The 19,603-nt window shown below is 50.6% G+C and overlaps 9 protein-coding genes across 9 annotated transcripts; 3 read left to right on the top strand and 6 right to left on the bottom strand.

Moving 5' to 3' along the window:
- Positions 1 to 1,254: 1,254 nt before the first annotated feature.
- Positions 1,255 to 2,373, bottom strand: VFPPC_09292 (methyltransferase domain-containing protein; the record flags this gene model as incomplete). Its single annotated transcript, XM_018287853.1, has 2 exons — positions 1,255 to 2,046; positions 2,134 to 2,373. 2 exons carry the CDS (start codon positions 2,371 to 2,373, stop codon positions 1,255 to 1,257), a joined length of 1,032 nt encoding a protein of 343 aa, XP_018139158.1.
- Positions 2,374 to 2,819: 446 nt separating this feature from the next.
- On the top strand, positions 2,820 to 3,736 carry VFPPC_14573 (40S ribosomal protein S24; the record flags this gene model as incomplete). Its single annotated transcript, XM_018292341.1, has 3 exons — positions 2,820 to 2,902; positions 3,302 to 3,549; positions 3,657 to 3,736. The coding sequence occupies 3 exons, from the start codon at positions 2,820 to 2,822 to the stop codon at positions 3,734 to 3,736; spliced, it is 411 nt and encodes a 136-aa protein (XP_018139159.1).
- Positions 3,737 to 4,375: 639 nt separating this feature from the next.
- Positions 4,376 to 4,957, bottom strand: VFPPC_18147 (hypothetical protein; the record flags this gene model as incomplete). The annotated part of the gene is made up of 1 exon (XM_022429802.1): positions 4,376 to 4,957. The coding sequence occupies one exon, from the start codon at positions 4,955 to 4,957 to the stop codon at positions 4,376 to 4,378; it is 582 nt and encodes a 193-aa protein (XP_022285214.1).
- A 1,810-nt stretch (positions 4,958 to 6,767) lies between these two features.
- VFPPC_09293 (transcription factor atf21) lies at positions 6,768 to 9,385 on the bottom strand (the record flags this gene model as incomplete). Its single annotated transcript, XM_018287854.1, has 2 exons — positions 6,768 to 9,054; positions 9,123 to 9,385. The coding sequence occupies 2 exons, from the start codon at positions 9,383 to 9,385 to the stop codon at positions 6,768 to 6,770; spliced, it is 2,550 nt and encodes an 849-aa protein (XP_018139160.1).
- Positions 9,386 to 9,858: 473 nt separating this feature from the next.
- Positions 9,859 to 11,054, bottom strand: VFPPC_09294 (GTP cyclohydrolase-2; the record flags this gene model as incomplete). Its single annotated transcript, XM_018287855.1, has 2 exons — positions 9,859 to 9,903; positions 9,966 to 11,054. 2 exons carry the CDS (start codon positions 11,052 to 11,054, stop codon positions 9,859 to 9,861), a joined length of 1,134 nt encoding a protein of 377 aa, XP_018139161.1.
- Positions 11,055 to 11,568: 514 nt separating this feature from the next.
- VFPPC_16514 (hypothetical protein) lies at positions 11,569 to 11,724 on the top strand (the record flags this gene model as incomplete). Its single annotated transcript, XM_018294267.1, has 1 exon — positions 11,569 to 11,724. The coding sequence occupies one exon, from the start codon at positions 11,569 to 11,571 to the stop codon at positions 11,722 to 11,724; it is 156 nt and encodes a 51-aa protein (XP_018139162.1).
- A 311-nt stretch (positions 11,725 to 12,035) lies between these two features.
- VFPPC_14574 (cerato-platanin) lies at positions 12,036 to 12,692 on the bottom strand (the record flags this gene model as incomplete). Its single annotated transcript, XM_018292342.1, has 1 exon — positions 12,036 to 12,692. One exon carries the CDS (start codon positions 12,690 to 12,692, stop codon positions 12,036 to 12,038), a length of 657 nt encoding a protein of 218 aa, XP_018139163.1.
- Positions 12,693 to 16,129: 3,437 nt separating this feature from the next.
- VFPPC_09295 (DNA-dependent RNA polymerase I subunit A43) lies at positions 16,130 to 17,554 on the top strand (the record flags this gene model as incomplete). The annotated part of the gene is made up of 1 exon (XM_018287856.1): positions 16,130 to 17,554. The coding sequence occupies one exon, from the start codon at positions 16,130 to 16,132 to the stop codon at positions 17,552 to 17,554; it is 1,425 nt and encodes a 474-aa protein (XP_018139164.1).
- Positions 17,555 to 17,887: 333 nt separating this feature from the next.
- On the bottom strand, positions 17,888 to 18,601 carry VFPPC_14575 (serine/threonine protein kinase; the record flags this gene model as incomplete). Its single annotated transcript, XM_018292343.1, has 1 exon — positions 17,888 to 18,601. One exon carries the CDS (start codon positions 18,599 to 18,601, stop codon positions 17,888 to 17,890), a length of 714 nt encoding a protein of 237 aa, XP_018139165.1.
- Positions 18,602 to 19,603: the final 1,002 nt, after the last annotated feature.

Here is a 19,603-nt window from a genome sequence, read left to right as displayed (position 1 = left end):
AATTCCCGTCAAGCTGGAGAAACGTTGCGTTGGCAGGAAACAACCGGGGGGGCATAACATGCGGATCCAGCGAGATTAAAAACAAATACAGCCTGGAATGGTTTTAACATGACCCATGGAAGCTGGCATCTCGATGCACAATACTAGCGTTTTCCATAAGCAAAAAGAAGATGCCAATCGCGTCATTAGAAATACTCCAGCTCTTATCTGCAACAAGCCAAATACTACCTGCCGGCTCAACAGACGTCGTAAGCAAGACACACTCACGCACTCAGCTACTGTCAAGTGCAATTTATCCTGCAGCCAGCTCCTCCATCGATCGGCCAGATCGTCAGCTCGCCTCCCAGAGGTTCCAGTTCCTTACATGGCACGCAGCAAACTTTCCGACGCCAGCCACAGTGGCCGCCGATCGCCCAAATGTGACGTCTTGCCGATCGCGCAGTGATTCGTATCACCCTCAATAGTCCCCTGGGAAAGTTTTGAAATCCAACGAAACAGGCCATGGAGGTACCAGCAACCTCCGTTACCTCCACTGAGGCGAACGCAGGTCGTCGTCTGGTTCCAAACGAGATGTGGTGTGGCCACCTCCAAAACCAAGGTGTTCCGTCTATCAGAAAAGCAACTTGACGGACAACAGCGGGCTCGTCCAGAGAGACAGGGGAATACATGTCAACTAATAACCGACTGACATGGAGTTTACCAACTCTTGCTATCGTACAGAGTTCTCAGCCGACTTGCCGCCACTTATCCTTCCTGAAATGTTCAGGGGCTCATATCACATGTCCCACTCAAACGTGAAGCACAAGACAAAACTAAATACACGCAGATCAAATTCATTGGTCCTGCCTGTTCCTGAAGCTTTTGGCAACCAGGTCCAGCATGCTTCCCACGTCCATGACTTCACACATGTCTGATCTGCATCACCGGATAGTAGCCGCTACCGTCATGAGACATTTGACACCGTCCCTTCGCGGTGGACGAGGGTTAAGACAGACCACTAATCGAAGAGTTTGCTGGACCTCCACAATTGAATGACGATGGTGCTGAGGTCTGCATTATGGGACCTGGTTGCTCATTCGGTCTCCTCTGTATAAGCGCGTCGCTGGCCAAGAATTGTAGGAGCAAAATCGCCGGTTTCTGCAGCACAGCCCAGAACGTGATTATGCATGTCTGCCCATGGACATTCACGGCTTTTTGCTATGTTCCAGACTGCAACGGTCAACTCCAGCATAATACGATGGCAGCATCGGCCCATCAAGTGTTAGATACTCGACACAAGTGGATTGCCAGTTGATCATCGTAAAACGGTCCATGCTGTCGCGACTGAGGAGGCACCTCGAAATGCAATTTTTCAACCGAAAGTCCCCTTTCATTGCATACATTCAGAAATGCTGAAAAGGTAGCTGCATTTCGTTCAGTAGCCGAGATGTAAACCTCCACGTTGGGGTATAGCCCAAACAGATCGAAGAGAGTCGCAACCAAGGCAGGGATCACGCGTTGATCATAGGTGATATCAGCACCGAGAACAATGTCAACCGGCTGACCGCCATTCCATTTCTCGTCCTCAGTGCCGACCAGTGCATGACCCCATTTAATGTCCATTGGTGTAATTTTCGACGAGTCCTGAAGATTGTTGAGGAACAAATTATCCGGTAAATTGTTGATGACGTCGTCGGAACCGTCCGAGGCAATGGCATGAGCCGCTCGTAAATGCTTCACACAGAGGATCGAAGGATATCCAGTGCCGGTCCCCAACTCAAGTATGCGTTTTCCAGCAACAAGGGAAGGGTTTTGGCAGAGATACTGCCCTAGTTGTAGCGCCGCTTCCCATGTCCGCAATCCCGTGGTGCCTCCGGCAGCGATGAGGTTTCTATTCTCGAATAGAGTGATACTGGGGTGCTGGGCAATTTGTTTCTCTTGCGTCTCAGGCTCCAACAGGGAGAGATGATATGTTACGTAGCACTTTTTTTGCGCCCACAAAGCTTCAGGAGATTTGGGAGTGGACAGAAGCACGGATAATGTGGACATGAGTTCATCGGAGACGGCCTTGGAACTTGGTCAGAATGACCATGAAATATATGATTACGGTTTATTGTTGTATGGGTGTATGCCAACAACTACGAGAGCACTTACATATTTATCCCAGTCATCTATCGAAGACTCTATTCGCGACAATAACTCCTTCAAAATCTTGATGCGATATCTGTTCGGCGGTCCATAATTGGAAACGTCATCGCAAAAGACACGCTTGTAGATGTCCTCCTGCACCTCCTCCAGGCAGAGGAATTCGTCTTGCGGATAGTCAAGATTAGTCTCCAGTTGTTGATATTGGTAACAAAATCGATCTACCTGTTGCCTCCATGGAGGATCCATGACAGGCCAAACAACAGGCCATTTGAAGATGCTCAAACTAAGTTTCAACACCAATCTCCCCCTCCATGCAGTTGACAGAGCTCGCGTGAGCACTGAAAGCGCGGAGACAAATGTGGGGTAGAGCTTCCCAAAATGGCAGTTTGCATTTCCGACAATTGTCCGTTCAGCCACAAGCCACACGTGACTTTCACATCGAAATTGTTGTGCGTAAAATCTCCCCCACCACCGAGAAAGTGGCCCCATTTTTCAGGCACACAACTGGGTCGAGTTCACGCACAAATTGTTAGGGTTGGACCCAGTTAAGCGACACGGCAGCGACGGAATTTTCGCCCTAGGTCAGATTTCGCGGACGAGCCCTCTCATCCACCACGGATTTGAAGTCACCACGCCCAACGACCAGTCTCTCCTCCGTCACCACCCAGAGACAACATCACAACACCGCAACCATGGCGGACAACGACAGCCCCGTTACTCTGCGAACTCGCAAGTTCATCCGCAACCCTCTGCTGGGCCGCAAGCAGATGGTCGTGTGAGTTTGACCCCTTCCTCATCGATGGTGCCGCGCGATTTGAATGTCCGACTTGACGATGGGCGCCGACGAATGTTCTATCTGCGAAAATCTCTTCAACGCCGAATTCGATGGCAATTGAAAACGAAATGGAATGGACGATTATCGGTGGAATTTTCGCCAACTCTCTCAACACCAAAATATGCAAGGCAATCTTCGACAGGATTGGACTCTGCAGAAGTTTTTATCATATTCGTATGTGTGATGCCAAAGGGACTTCGAATATCGATCGACATATCGGATTGAAGAGATTTTCATCAGACGGACCGACGCCCCTCGAAGTCCGAGGACTCAAATCCTGCCGCCAAAATGGATGAACTCTGGTCACAAGATGATAAAGGTACTAATACGTGTTGGTAGTGACATCCTCCACCCCAGCCGTGCCAACATCTCCAAGGAGGAGCTCCGCGAGAAGCTCGGTGGCATGTACAAGGCCCAGAAGGACCAGGTCCAGGTCTTTGGCCTGCGAACCCAGTTCGGTGGTGGCAAGACCACTGGCTTCGCCCTCATCTACGACTCCCCCGAGGCCATGAAGAAGTTCGAGCCCATCTACCGCCTTGTCCGTGTCGGCATGGCCACCAAGCCCGAGCGTGCCAGCAGACAGCAGCGTATGTACCTCCTCTTCATCCTTGACGGGATCGTGGAATTACTCGTCATGAATCCCAAAAGGACCCGTGGTGGATGATGAAGATATTTTTGCTAACAACCACGACAGGCAAGCAGCGCAAGAACCGACAAAAGACCCTCCGTGGCACAGCAAAGGTCAAGGGTGCCAAGGCGAAGAAGGACAAATAAGCGTAACGCACATCGTTGTAAAATTGGGGAATGGGCGAGGTTATTATGTCTGTGGCTGCGCGAGCGAATCTGCGGCATTAAGCGCTGCAGGACGCTTTGGATTTCTTGGGCATGAGGAAAAATGTGCTCACGAACCTCTGGGAACGCGTTGGGTTTTTGGGGGAGGGGGAGATGAGGGCCTGGCTTCCATGGTCTATCTTCAATACACTAGCATGAAATCAACGGTGTTATCGGTTTCGGACCAAGTTTATTTGACGTCCCTTTTGTGATGCGATGTCGTACTTGTTGGAGTTGGATTGCCTCGTCTATGTCGAGCCCTTACATGACACGAAGTTAAATAATCAACAACCCTCTGGTGCAGCAATATTCAAGTTTGAAGAACAGCAAATCTAGACCCCAGTGGTGAATATCGTACCTGATGGAAACTTGCACCACTTACTCAAGTACTCAGTGTCAACGAGTTAGACTCAAGCAGAACAATTGTAATATTCAAACGAGCCGACCAGCAGCGGGTATCACCTATCAGCCCATGCAAAACCATAAAACTCCAAATCTACCCATAAACACATTCCCCATCCCACCAAATCCTAACCAACCCTCCGCAATGCAGTCATAAATCATCATCATCACAACACCACACTACATCAACCCCAAGGCAAACACACCGGCCAAACACCCAACAACCATCCACACCGTCCCTGAGTCCCTCCGTACTCCCTGCGCCTTCACAATCGGCACATGCCAACCGCAGTGTTCATTGCCTCCAATAGTATTACACGTATAATACGTAATCTGCTTGTACCCCTGGCTCGCCAGCACGGCCTCCTGGTCCGGAGCGGGCGTCACTATCGGCGTGTATTCCGGCACAGGTGCAGGTGCGTCTCGTCTTTCGCCATTCAGCGTGTTTGAGTGGCTAGACCTCTGGGGGTCAATTCCATATGGTTCGTGATTGTTTGGGTAATTTCCTGTATTCGCATCACGGTTACCGTTGTCGCTGTTCCGCCTTTTGTGAAGCTCATATGTCGCGTCTTGGTCAAAGGTGCTTTTTAACTCCGTCGGTGCAGCTGGTATTACTGGCCCGTGGCGTATTCTCTTCATGGATGCCTCGACTTCTGCCTCTCGTGTTGCGTATACAGGTAGTGTCCATGAGAGGAGGACAAGCACGACGATGAGCAAAACTGGTCGATTCCAGGTTATTCTGTAGGGTAGTGGTGATAACATGGTTTTGTTGGAAACGCTCCACTCGCAAGGTGGGCGGGTTGTGTCTCTCGATATCGATGTGTCGACTTGTAAGAGGAATCAAGTATCTCGTATTTATATAAATAGTGAGCAAGTTGGAACGATGTCGGTACACTCGGAGCAATCTAGGTGCTTTTCTTGTTGCTTGTGCCGGTTTGCCAAGCCCAGTGCGGCTGTATCATGCCGAGAAAGTCGCGAGCTTGTGCTTCCCAAACGGCCGAGGACTAGCAGTGGCTTGCGGGTTACGAGAAGAAATACAGGACGATAAATGGAGATTTTTAAGTAAACTGCTGCTTTGGAAGCAAATGGGGAAAGATTAGAAGGGAACTCATGATGGGGGTTCTTAGTTGGTTATACCGAAAAGGAACTGACTGTGTGCAGCATTCATGCACATGCAGCCCAGCCCAGGACATTCACGCGCCGCTGGACAAAGTCGGGATTCAGACTGACTGGATGCTGGATCGCACCAGAACAGTCGAAATCGATTGGGGTATCTGATCACATGGACCATCCATCCATCAGCCATCCGCCATGTATTTTCAAACCATCCACGAACACCTTAGCCCTTCTCCAACTTGACACTGACTGCATGACACACGCCATGCCACCACACCGCACCACACCACAAACCGACACCTGAAGGACGGGGGACCCCTCAACGCCAACTTTCTGGTGAACCGAGTCCTCCGACACATTCAGCGTGCAGCACGGAGTACTTCAGGTCCAATGGTGCCGTCAGCGTGGGCAGTGCAAGAAGTATTCATTTGATTCCAGTTGTCCCCGTCAACAATACCCGACACATCTGTGGCCACCCATCTTGCTTCGTTGTTCCTCCTTCAGGACATTCTCTCCTCACATGCAACAGCTGACTGTGTACAAGTAATCCCAGATTCCAGATCCTCAGTACCACTGACCGCCTGTCAAGCCCACCATGAGTTCGTTTCATTCGAGCCCAGTGCCGTCTTTTTACCGCCGCAGCTGAATGCCAAGACTTTCCGGTTCATGCCTGCCAGTCGATTTGGCCGATCCCCCGCCTTCTGCCGCAGGTCACGATGGCCCTGTTTTTGCCTAGGGAATGAATATCTCGACCCAAGGGTGACATCTCCATTTGGTATCAATGAGTGATTTACAGCGCAGTACTGCATACATGCTGTTTGAATCAGACACTCGAATCTTGGGCTTACTCTCTATGATAAGATGACCGGATTCATCAAGTAAATACAGCACTGCTATGCACCATTCGTAGACCGACACAGTCACTCAGCCAGCCATCACTACTTGCACCAGAGTGGTGCGGTACCCGATGTCAGTGGCCCAGGCCGGTAGGGCATCCATCTCAGGGTCCAACATTCCAACATTCCAACTTCCCAGGGTCCACATCCATCCAATGCCACTAGCAGCAGACACACCCAAACCTAATACCTCCGCTTACTGTTCGCGCCAGACACTGCTGTCCAACGACTTGTACTCTATAGCGACAATCCGAAAAGAGCCTACGAGCATCTCTTAGACTCATAGAGAATGTGGCTGAAACGCCTCGTTTGTGACCAATATTCCATTTTACTACTCCGTATGTTAGACAGACTGAACAGCATATCGTGTAGCCATTATCTATCCTTTATTCAAAGTATGACTGGAAAGCATAATCCACCATGATGCATTGCAATACTGTGATGGCTCGCCTGAACCTCAAATTCTATGATACACGTGTCTGGTAGTATTCCCCCAACGCCAACATGCAATATGCCCAATAACTGACAGCAAGCAACTGTTCGTGGCGGAACAGCATTATTTATGCATCTCCATTACCCCACGGTGACTCTTCCTGAAGGACCTTGGGTTCAATCATCTCGTCCCACAACACAGTCCGAAGCCCATCATCCTCGTCCTCTTCGTCTTCATCAAAATCAGGCACCTCGAACTTATCGTATATTCTCTGGCCCTTGTCGTCGTAAATCTTCTCCTTGTACTCTCGATCCCTAAATGCCAGCCGCACTTCTAAACTAGACTCGCTGCTGCCAGGTAAAACCTCTCCAGTCACTGATGCAATCACTGGCTGCCATTGAGTTGCTTTCGACATGATGCACTGCTTCCATGTAATTACCATTCCATCTTTGATGTTGCCTTTCTCGAGTACCGCAAGACTGCCTACGTCCTCTGGTAGTGCCGGCAGATCCTGCTCAGTTGTTGTATCATGGACCTCGTGGGCAGTGTCGTTTTGTGCATCGTCTGCAGCTTCTTCTACTCCGTTGACGAGATTCCCAAAGGGATCTTTGTAACCGCCTGCTGATTTTCTCTTCTTGGAATTACCCTTTGTTTCGTTTGATTCTGTCTCGTCTGCAAATACGGCGGAGCTTTCGTCAACATAGGAATCGTCGTAGTAGGCTCGAGATTCCCTCTTTCGTTTCCGCATCGACCCATATTGCTGCTGAGGGTCCCATCGCTGGACAAATGGGAATGGTGGCTCCGACAGCACCATTCCCTCATGACAACATTCTACAGCCCGATACGTAATCTTTGACTTCCATGCGTCAGGGTCGCCGCCGTCTTCTTCGCCTTCTTTCTTTGCCTCCGTGTCGTTGATAACCTCTACGATTCTGGAGTTGTTCAGCGGTTTGACGTCCTTCATAAGATTATTCTTGATTCGTTCTTCATCAGCCTTGGACTTGGGGTTCTTGAGGCCCAATGCACCGAATAACATCCTTCTGCTCACACCCATGTCCACTCGCACCCGACGTTGCGCCGATGAATCTTTTTCAGAAGTCGACGGATCATCCTCAAGTTTTTCTGGAGTCTCGGCTGCCTTGCCATTGACCATCATTGACTTATCTGCGGCCTCCAAGGGAGGACCCTCGGACAGGGTGCCTAATAATGCTTGCTTTCGGGCGAGGAGCTCGGCATCCCCCGACTCTGGCGTGGAGGTGCCTTCTTCCTTGAATAGTTTGGCTCGTTTTCGTCGAGCATTTCGCTTCTGTGTCCTCGTGAGGCCAGTGTAAGGTGCACTTTCCGTGGCTTCTGTCAGCATCTTCGCTTGCCTTGGAATCATCTGGGTGGATACCCTTTCGGACTCAGACTCAGATGCGTCAGAGTCACTAGCGCTGTCGTCGGAGGATGCATCGCTGCTTTCTTCAGAGTCTTCATCTGAAGAATCGCTGCTGTCCTCATCGTAGATCGAGCTGTCCTCATTGGACTCATCGTCATCGTCATCGGAATCGGAATCGGAATCGGATGAATCATCTGAGGTATCGTCGTAGTTTAACTCTGAAGTTGACGTCACCGACTCGCTTTCTATCACCGTGATAAGAGATTTCGAAGCTTGCGGCCTCCGACCAAATAGATCTGGTATCCCTGGCTGCACTGGTGACGATTCATTTTGCTCCAAGAGTCCTGTGACCATGCGATCCATCATGTCGTCGAAACTAAGACTTGGGGCAGTCGAGCTTCGTAGCGCATCGTATGTCCTTCGCAAACTTTGTTTCTGTCTGAAGAGCTCCTTCTCGATTGTCGAAAACGATAAGAGAGGAAACGCCTGTCGAATAGCAGCGAGACTTTCCACAGAACATTCATTGGCGCTAGAGTGATTGTCGTCTTGGTCGTCTTTGCTCTCAGAACCATCAACTACCTTATGAAGCTCCTTTGACAATAACTCATCGTCTGCATGGCCAGCTCTGTCCTTCGCAAGAAAGGCCAGCTCTTGATCCAGTTCCCCTGACGAAAAGTCTACGTCGCCGTCGTTGTCACTATCATCCGACAAACTCTCGTCTACTTCGTAACCAGAGTTGAAATCTTCGTCCTCGTCGTCCTCTCTCTCATCATCAGAGGCAGCCTGGACCCCGGCAGATGACCCATCAAATGCAGAAGGCCCTTCCAAAAGCAATTGCTCGGGCTCGTCTATTTCTTGCCTCCCAATGCGTGCCCTTTTGCGTGGCGGTAGTTCCAGAGTCGGTCGATCGCGAGGCGCACGCAGCCACGGGCGGCCAAATGCCAGACCATCAACAAGATGTTTCCCGTCTGTTGAAATTTGGTGGCGGCCGCTCAGTCGTCGACTTCGAATGTCATCGGTCAGAAGGTATCGAATCCTACCAAAGTAAAATCAGTCGAACACGTCCTGAGATTTATAGGAGAGTTTTGGAGAAAGTAAACTTACACAACTTCATCCTCGTCCTTCAAAATCTGCGAAACCCGTTGAAAGTGCAGACACTCGTAGCTCCCTCTTGACGGGTCGGACAGCTCGACCGCATAGTCTTCTAGACCCCATTCGCTGCTCTCCAAGGGAACTACCTCGTCAACCAGAGTCAGCAGCTTTGCAATGGTCATGTCTGGAGACCGAGCACATGGCCAGATGAGCTTGACTTCCGGCACGCCATGACGCCGGATGGCGAGGCGCAATCGGATATCGTGGTTGGACATGTTCTATCGAGGCATGGTTGCGAAAAGGAGAGCGAAGAAGGATGGTGGGTGAAGAGGAAGGGTGAAGCACCGTGGGCAACCGGAAAACAAAGCGTCGCAGCTGCTGGAAGAGGATTAGAATTGATTCTTGTTAAAGTGATGATTTCAAATGTGAAGATGAGAAAATGTTCAGGCGCTGGCAGCCCATCGAAAATTCTTGTGGGTCCAACGTCACTGTTGAAGCACGCGCCTCTAGCCACGCATGTATTTAAGAGGGCACATGCAGAAACAATTGCATGCCTCAAATACCCATACTCATCATGAGTGCTTTCGGAACTCGTTTCAATTGGTATGTAATTTTATATTATATGCATTTACCCGCTATCATTGTCCAAATATGCAAAGCACAACCAAAAACGCCATTATATGCCTGACGCGCCGTCCATGTGTCCCCATCCAACGCCTACATGCTGTCCGTCCGTATTTTTGTCGTGCTACGTCGATCCAGCCATGTCCAGCATATGGCCCATCTTTTCAATCTGTACGCCGTCAGCATCAAATCGGCATTACGGTATTGGGAAAGCCCACGTATTAAACGTACCTTTGTCTTGAGGTAGCCTTCCACCTCCTGGCTCTTGAAGCCCCCTTTGCCCTTCCATGACAGCGGCACCATGGCCACTCTCTCCTTAACCACGACTTCTCTATTTGGACCTTCAACAGCTCGAATCTTGTCAGGATTGTTGGTCAGCAGACGCACATCGTGCTGCCCCAGATCCAACAACATGGCCGTAGCCAAGCCGTAGCTTCGCGCATCTGCAGGGTGTCTCAAAAGCAGATTCGCCTCGACGGTGTCCGATCCCAAGTCCTGCAGATTATAGGCCTTAAGTTTCTCGCCTAACCCGATACCGCGTCCCTCTTGGCGAAGATAGATGATAATCCCACCAGAGGCATTGCCCGGCATACCCATCAGCCGTGCCGCCTCGTCGAGTTGCTCGCCGCAATCACAGCGCGCAGACCAAGCCGTCTCACCAGTATAGCATTCAGAGTGGATTCGTACCAATGGCGGCTGCGAGCTTGCGCTTGAGCTTTGTTCAACGGTAGGAGGCGTTTCGAGGCTGTCGTTCATGCCACTGGTTGTGCGCCCGGGGAACAATCTACCGGTATATGCGCCCCGAATCATTCTATCCATCTCCGTTTCTCCTTCGCGGGGCGCATCGAGACTCTTACTCCGAATGTGATTGCCAAATACAATGGCCAAGTGCTCCTTGTTGTCCACATTGTTGGTATACAGATGGAGAAACATTTCTGTGCCAGTAACAGTGGGAATACGCGCGCGAACGATGCATTGCACTTCAGGCAGCGTCTGCAGCAGCTTTGGCCTCTTGTTACCGCATCCGCCGTCGGGAATCGAGCTGTCTACAGGAACACCACGCGGTCCTGCTCTCGTGGGTGTTTGAGTTCCTGGAGTCTGTGGCGGGGTGAAGGCGGGGGAGAGCAGCGACGGCGGAGGCGCTTGCGACGCATTGGTCGAGTCTCGAGAGCTCTGTGCTAGAGATAATTCGTCTACATGTTCGTGAGAGTGTTTTTCATGGTCGCCAGAGGCAGTGGCATCGACTGGCGTTGAGCGCGGAGAGTAAAACGACGGGAGATGGCTCGTCTCGCCGAGCTCGGGATGTGTGGGTGACGGCATAGCCGGTTTGTGTGTGAGACTTGGTTCTGGCGCGGGGCCTCGGAAAACCTGTGTGTGTGTGTCTTGGTCGGTTTTGTTGCAGACAGTTGTGAAAAACTGCGCAGACTTGATTCACAATTGCATGGGATTGCTCGCCGGGAGAGAGCAGCGAAATTGTAGCTCAAGTAATGACGGAGTCTGGAGTTTTGCTTTCCCCGGAATGCCTACGGAAACATTGAAAGCATGTGGATGTCAACCCCGTCCAATCTTCATTGTCGGCCAATGTTGAGCAAGTCGGCTTAATTAGTCAGAGCGTTGGTTCCGTCCAACAAGCCGTAAATGTGATTTGGCTGTGCAAAGCCAAAGCCGTAGAACCTCGGCGAATTGTGGAGAACAAAGGACCATTCCACGAATGGGGATGCACGAAAAGGCACATATAACCTGTGGGGTCCCTTGGCTAGGTTAAAATACAGACACGGACGCGGACATGAGTCGGCATCTGTCCATGTCTGTCATCCATTGGAAATACAGATGAATGGCTTTTCCCAAGCCACCACTGGACCCTGCATGCGACTCTTTTCACGCTTCCATCCTGCACTCTGACGTCGCAGCGCGCGGTATCGATCTGCTGCGCTCTGTAATCAGTCTTTGTCCAAAACCTGGGGGTTTTCGTCAATTTATTAAGATTTGATGCGCATCAAAACCGGACCAACGGTCGGGACTGTTTTAACTCATATTTGTGATATTGGAGCCATAGTGTCAACATCCTGTAGTTTTTTTGTGTACTTTAATAGTCGAACTACTCCATACGGAGTACTTAAGTATAAGTCAACCACTTCACACGAGTCCACAATGTAATGCATGTATAGTAAAAAGTCAAGTAGTTTTGATACTTTATTGTTCTATCATTCCAATCTGGTCATTTGTGTAGTCGTGATATGTGCCGCTTTCTAAAAATATGTACAAAAAATGTCTATAATTCTATATCCTTTTTCAACTTGTTTAGGCAGTGACCTCCTTGCCAGTGCCGTACTCAATGTTGGTGACCTTGAGACCGGTGGGAGAGTGGTTCTCGCCCAGGGTGTGAGGGCACTTGGGCTGGTTGCTGACGCTCAGGTCGAGAGTGCACTTCTCATCGTAGCCGTAGTGGCAGACAGGGTCGAGGATGTTGATGAGCTCGTAGTTCTTGGCGACCCAGCTGCTCTTGTCCTGGGTGCAAGAGCCGACGTAGCCCATGCTGTTGGAGGCAGAGAGAGGCAGCTTGCCGTCGTCCATGAGGTCCTTGCACTCGTCGGCATCGACGAATTCGTAGTCCATGGCGATGCCACCGCCGGTGTGAGGCTCGTCCTTGGCAGACTTGCCAAAGGCGAGGTAGTTCCAGGCATCGTAAGAGATGTCGTGGGCACCACCAGACTGGTCAATCTTCAGGAGGTGGACGCTGCGGCCCTTGTAAGAGACCTTGACGCAAATGTCATTGCAGTTGACACCCATGGGCCAGTAGGCAACACGGTTGGTGTTGATCTTGCCTCCGATAACACCGATGGAGGAAGAGTACTGGTCGTGGGGAGTGATGCTAGCACTCTGGCCGCGCTTGGGGATGGCGCCAGCTGAGACGGCAGCAGCAGAGGCGACGAGAACGGTAGCGATGGAAGCAATCATTTTGACTTGTTTGTCTTGTGTGTTTGACAAAAGAAGGTATATGAAGTAGTGAATGTAGAGTGTGTTGTGTGTATATGTGCAGTGGGTTGAAGTGTGTATGTATGAACCACCAGGGTTGCAAACTTCAAAGAATGTATGTATATAAAGTGAAGGAAAGAGAGTGTCTTGAACCTGTCAAAGTGGTTTCTGTGGATGATGATGATCTCCCTAATCCAAAATCCGGGGGAATCAAGACCATTTTATACCCTTTGTGACGGACTGTCCTCGAGTGGGAACTGGAATCATCTTCACCCCAGGAGAACTAAGAAAACTCATCGAGATACATATTGAGAAACCTATCGTTGGCTTCCATGTTTGGTGATGAAACAAGTACCAGATCCCTTGCCGGGGCCTGACCCGGTGGAAGGATTCTTCAGCCATCCTATGAGATTGCGACGTTACGACGAGTTTTCGCCCATGTACGCGTGTTATCGCAGACTTGCTTCCATATTCCAAAGTCGCTGGTCCGCAATTCCACTCCTCCACACACACTCGAGTCTATTGCCACAAGACTTGTCTGAATAAGGTCTCTTTGATCAAAAACAATGTGGTGTTCCTGAGCGACGGAAGCCCTCTCACATGTGTCCACCACGTTGAAAGGCACTGACTCCGATGGTGGCGGCGCTCATGGCCACTTGAATGGACTCGATGGAGCATGGCGTTCTTTGTCTAGGCCTAGCACGGGTTAGGCCAGGTACGCTCTTTTTATCCAGAAGGTGCCAGCACGTTTTTCTACCGTTGTGGTGCAACCACTACGGCATCCTGTAACCAAGAGGCGTCGGGTGGTTCACGCAACATGCAGGAACAATGCAGCCCAAATGCAAGTCGTTCCTGAAGAGCCCCCCTCCGCTGACAAGATGGCTGTCCTGGACGGGATAATAATACACATGGCGAGTCCCAGTCTCAGAAAAGCAAAACGTCAGGTGACGGCTTACTCAAAGACCTGGTAATTCATGTAATAAGGCCGAGTACTAAAGCCGCGAAGGATCCTGGCTCGCGGGCCGCTGTTACCTTGTCATTTTTCCGGTACTTGGATACTGGAGATGAGGATACATCCCATAGGAAGGATCGTGCATCGAAACGCATCGAAGTCACCTTACTCACACACGGACTTCTGAACTTCAAAGAAAAAAAGTGGAAGTCCTATGGAGTTGATGGAGAATAATGGGGTTGACATGGCGGAAACGCTCGAGCGAAGCTGGGGGAGCATGACTTGGGCCACTTTGATCTGACTAGTGTCAACGTCTGGTCAATGTCTGGTTCAAACGGACACTGACCGTCGGCCAAAGGTCCTGCCTGTTCCGGGTGCGTTGTTTTTCTCAGTGGTCGACTGGTAGAAGCTCTGGGGCGATAGATAATTGGCTTAGCATAGTTGTCGAAGTTTTTCTGGGCGGAGCAGAACCGTGATGGCGGTTAGGTTTAGCACCGTTGACTTCTTTGAGTGGTTCTCCAAGTGGTTGAGTGGGAACACTTCGCGGCAAAAATAGATGACTCGCCCAATCGCCTTTCCAAGTCCGGAGACAGTTGAGCAACCGCGGTGAATATTCGGTACTGCTTGGTACAGTACTGCTGAGTATGGGCGGTCTGGTCGGAGATGTTTCCAAAGAAGCAGAAGATATGGAGACGTCGAGCGAGTTCTTTTCTTCTCGCGTGGCTTCTGGCTGCGGAATGCTCCATACGCCTCCATTGTCAGCAAGACATGACTGAGAGCGGATTGTTTGACACCTACCGACCACAATTTGACGTAGAGGACGGAGAACAGCACCTTGCAGTGCTATGCTCGACTTGTACCAGCAGTCACATGTGCAGTGTCGCTTTGTTAGAGCCGTGTTCGGTGAACAGAAGAGGCCCAAAAAATTGCATGCTGTGGCTTTGTTGCCAGTTTTTGAAGGCGTGAATATTTTCCAGTCTCCATTTATTTCCTCTGCCAACCAGGCTCACGGTTGTCACTCAGTGTGGACCAGACCACACAGAAAGTTGGCCGTGAGTGACTGGAGAGTGGTTACAACACGGAGGTCGAGTTTCAGCAGGATCAATCGGATCTGCAGTCAGCTTGGAAACAATTTCTCCATACTGCTCAGTGCTAACATGCTGCACGAATGAGGGTGTCTTCGCGACGGAGCAAACCAGCGTTATGCCATCTGACTGTTGAAGCAGCGGCACATGAAATCCCTTCCTCGCCCCAGCCGATGTAACCACCAGCTTGGCACTGACCGCACTGCCTGGATGGTGAAATCTTGTTGCTACAGGTAATGATGCGACTGGGTAGTGCGGCTTGGAGGAGTTCGGCGGCGTGTCAGTTTCTGGTGTTGTGTGGCTGATTTCACTGAATCAATGTCTGGCTTGAGTGTCGGAAACGCTCGCCGGATCGGCATACCCTCCGATCCAACCAATAAAGACAAGTTGTGGCCAATATTCCAACTTGGAAAGTAAGGCATCGCGACATGAATGGGTTCAGGATCGTCGATTTTGCCAGAGCTAGCTTGACGCGCCGGATTTGATGTCTTGTCAATGGCCTGGATCACGGGATTCTTCAATCCGATATGTGTTTTCATTCATCCTACAGGGTAGTGCTTTCCTGGCAAGAGCAAAGACACTTTACGGCGGGCAACAGGTCTAACCATGTCGGAATTTGCCGAGTATCAAGTAGTATTGCGTTGAATGACCCCTTACTGTAGGTGTCTTGACCAGCCGACTGGGAAAGTCCGTGTCATGCATGGCATGATGGCGAGCAAAGTCTGGGGAAAGGTATGGGTTGAAGCATGCATTGATTTTGCGGGGGTTCATACCACTTCGACATCACGGCAAGTGCAAGGCATTGTGATACAGCACAATCCACACAATGCGCACACTACCAAGCATTCCTTCAATACAAAATCAACCCCGTTGTAGCGGATAACTTCAGCCAGTTCACTTCCGTCGCAGCCCTTCCAACGGCTGCATCGTGGACACGGGTAAAGCCTCTTTGGAGTACCTTTCACCCACTCTGTTCCACGGCGCAAATTTGGAACCTTCCATTTCCAATTACCATCCGCTGCAGCCTTCTAGACCAAACGAGTCAATCCAAAGCTTCTAGAAGAGAAAAAGAAATTTCTTCAAATGATTACGCAGCCAAGAGGCGCGAGAACCACTGATTCAGCACATGAAATACAAAGAATTTTAAACTTTGACAAGTACCATCGCCCAAGTCATGTCCAGCTGGGTGCCGCCGTTATGCGCGGAATCAGTGCCGAATGGTCCTGCTGCGTTCGCCCCACTCTCCTGGCCACGACTGGCTGTCCGTGGTAATCGATAAGATGCCAGCCAAAAAAACTAAAAAATTTCTGGTACACCACGAATTGCTTGCCACCAAGCCAGTCGAGCTCTCTCCACCAGCCTCAACGACAGCTTCGGCCAAAATGCCCGCCGCAGCATCGCCCGAACCGGCGACACCGAAGCACGAGAAGAAACACAAGAAGGACAAGTCGTCAAAGTTGGAAAAGAAGCGGGCGCGCGAGGAGGATGCCGCGTTGGCAGATGGCGAGAGAAAGCACAAGAGATCCAAGAGCGTCACCGCAGATGCAATTGCCCAAAGCCAAGAACTTTCCGGAAGTCAAGATGTGACTAGCGAGAAAAAGAAGAAGAAGAAGGACAAGAAAGTCAAGCATGAGGGAGATGCTGGCGGCGATGATGTAGCGGCAGCCGACGCAGCCAAGTCGGACAAGAAAAAGAAGAAGAAGAGCAAGCACCACACGGAGGAGACGGAAGGACTTGAGGGAAAGGATGGCGAGACAAATTCAAACATCGAGGAATCAAAATCCGAAAAGAAGGATAAGAAGAAGAAGAAAAAGCACGCCGAGGTCACCGATGAGGTTGTAGACGCCGTCATCGCAAAGAAGTCAAAGACGAACTCACAGCTCACCACACTCGACGACCCCGATGCCATGGACATTGACGAGCCTTCCACTTCAACATCAAAATCCTCTACAGCGTACCAGCCACCAGATATCCCTGCGGATCCCCAGTTCCCATTCTTCAAACAGACCGTCTCGCTATACGAGCCTTTGTACCCGAATGGATGGGCCCAACCCGTGACAAGCTGCCAATACCAGCACCTGCAACATCTGCAAAACAAATATGTGCCATCACTGCGAGGCGTCCTACTCGACTACAAAAACGTCGCGCTAGGCCCCGAACCCGGGCGAGACGGTGCCGCCACTGATGACGAGACTCCCACCACTGTGGTATCGAAGGAATACGCCGTCGGTTTTGGCTGGATCACGGCCGACGTGGAGCTCTTTGTTCCCAGTCGAGGAGCTTGGATGGAGGGTAGCGTCAACCTGCAGACCGAAGGACACATTGGCGTTGTTTGTTTTGGCAAGTTCAACGCGTCCATTGAAGCCCGACGACTACCCCCGGCGTGGAAATGGGTATCCAACGAATCGCCTGAGGCTCACGGATTCGAAGAGACAGCGTCTGTCATCACAGCTGACGACCACGGCGTGGTTCGCCAGATCCACAGCACAGGGTTCTGGGTCGATGGCAACGGAGACAGAGTCAAGGGCAAGGTCCGCTTCAGAATACGCAACTTTGACGCCGGTACGAGCGGAGATACCAGCTACCTCAGCTTGGAAGGCACCATGTTGGACAAGGATAGCGAGAAGAAGCTGGTCAAGGAGGAAGCGCGCACAGCACAAATGAGACGGCAGAAGAAGGGTGGACACAAGATTGAGCGACGAAGAGCACCCGACTTTAGCATGACGCGGTTTGAAGATGTAGAGGCGGCCGGCGAAGGGGACGGACAGCAGCTGCAGCAGGGAAGCGAAGCCATGCAGGAATCATAGCCGAACACAAACGAAAAACAAAACCAAAACATCAACACTGACGGACCTTCAAAGGCTGGCTACTTGGTGTGTTTTATAGGAGGCACAAGTCATGAAATGGAGTTATGTGACATCTGAGAAGCGTTCTGTAGTTTCATTCATTCTGTCTTGGAAAAATAAAAATGAGAGTTTATCCAGGCATGATGATCAATCTGCCAAATGCACCAACTCCTTGCTAAATCGAACAATCTGTACGTGCTCTGGCTTGCTAAAGGGTAAAAGAAAAACAGCAAAGAAGCGAATGTATCCCCAACACTAACCACATCTAATCGTACAATTTAAAGCTCTTGCCGTTCAAGCAGCGGCCCTCACCATCGGTTCCCACGGCCGAGACATGTCCCAGAGATATATCTCCCCCGTGGGCTCACCACCATGTCCCTTGACGAAAATGTGTTGAAATAGCGGCTGCGCATACATGACATCAGTATCCCAATCTGACGTGAAGCCATCTGTCCAGGAGGGCTGTTCACAAAACGCATCAACATTGGCCTTGTATGCGTCCCAATTGTCCGAGTGGTCATTGACGACGAGTTGAAACCGCACACCCTGTATATCAATAGCGATGCGTTGAACGGTGCTTGGAAATCCGTATGCGCTGCCGCTGCTCAAGATCCACGAATAATCTCTTTGATCTCCGCTGCACTCCCAGTCATACCAGACTTGTGTGCCTCTCTCCGAAAAATCATCCAGCACAAGCCTCGACTCGGCGTCAAAACTAATCGAGCAGTGCTGCGCGGAAATACCAGCCATCTTGGGAAGAACCACATCGCATAAATTGGGATCTGTGCCGAGGACGAAACTGCCCAGTCGACGGGGCGCTCGGCTAAAGCACAGTTGAATAGCGCGCTGGGGTTTGCTGGAAATATCGGATAACTTGGATGATAGGTAGCTTGATGAGGAGGTTGATACTGTGCGGGAGTTGTTGGCCTGGATATTTGTTGCTTTATCGGCGGGTGTGCCGCGTGCCGTTGGGACCAGCCAGGCGATTATGTCTTGAGTGTTGCTCATTGTAATGAAGTGAAGGTATTATAAGTATTGTAACGAGACAAAAAACAGAGTGGAAAGGGGTATAATGTAGAGAAAAGGACAGGACGATGTCAAAATGTTATTGTATAAAGGCAATGAGTCGCTCAAGAGAGTGAGGGCTTGACTTGAACTTGTCGAGTGGTCGTCTAAGTGCAGCAGGTGCGGGATGTCGACTTCAAAACGAGGAGAAAGACCGACTGTATCTCTTTTAAAACAAGATACGAATTTCTTTATATTCGCGCAATAATGTACAAAACTACAAGACAAAACAAAAGACCGGAGTGCAAAAGCGATCGAGATGAATGCTCATTTATAACATCATCGATGCAGCCATTTACCAGGGTGGTGTGTTCTACGCGACCGTTGCGTAGGACAACGCAGCCAACCAGATTGTCGGTAGGGATCTTTTTGGACGCGCGCTGCGGGAGAGAGTCAGGCTTCCTTTACGCGCCGACCGCGTCTCGACAGGTCGCGGTTAGGGGTGGTTTGGGTGCCCGTGACAACCACTGGCGTTTGTGCAGGCAGTGGTGAACTGAGATTGCTGGGTTTCAGGGTATCATTGCGTGAATGACAGAGTGGATGGTGCGCGTGGCATTTTCACGGCCCGGGGTGGCGGGTTGGTGTGCATTCTGCGCGTTGCCCGTCCAATCGATTTGGCTGCGAGGGTTAGAGCCAGTCGATGTGGGATGACGTGCATGGAGGGGGATTCGGGATGCGGATTTAGGGGTCCTTTGAGTGGTGGAGCGTGCATGGAGTGGTGGACGGGAGAAGCTATTGCTGTGAGTATGAATCATACTGATGAGTTGTTCGTTGTGTTGTGGATGTTTTGTTTCACTGTTGGACTATGCAAAGGGTCTGGTTGAGTGATGAATTTGCGAATTGTGTTGGGCTCATGTGTTCTATCTAGAGAGAAGCAATCTGAGTCAACCATAGCTAGCTATTCCACAGGCGATAGGTACATGTACAGAGTATAATAGTGTACTG

This window comes from Pochonia chlamydosporia, chromosome 7, assembly GCF_001653235.2.
Source record: "Pochonia chlamydosporia 170 chromosome 7, whole genome shotgun sequence".
NCBI classification, from domain to species: Eukaryota; Fungi; Ascomycota; class Sordariomycetes; order Hypocreales; family Clavicipitaceae; genus Pochonia; species Pochonia chlamydosporia.
This window is presented reverse-complemented; position numbering and strand designations above follow the sequence as displayed.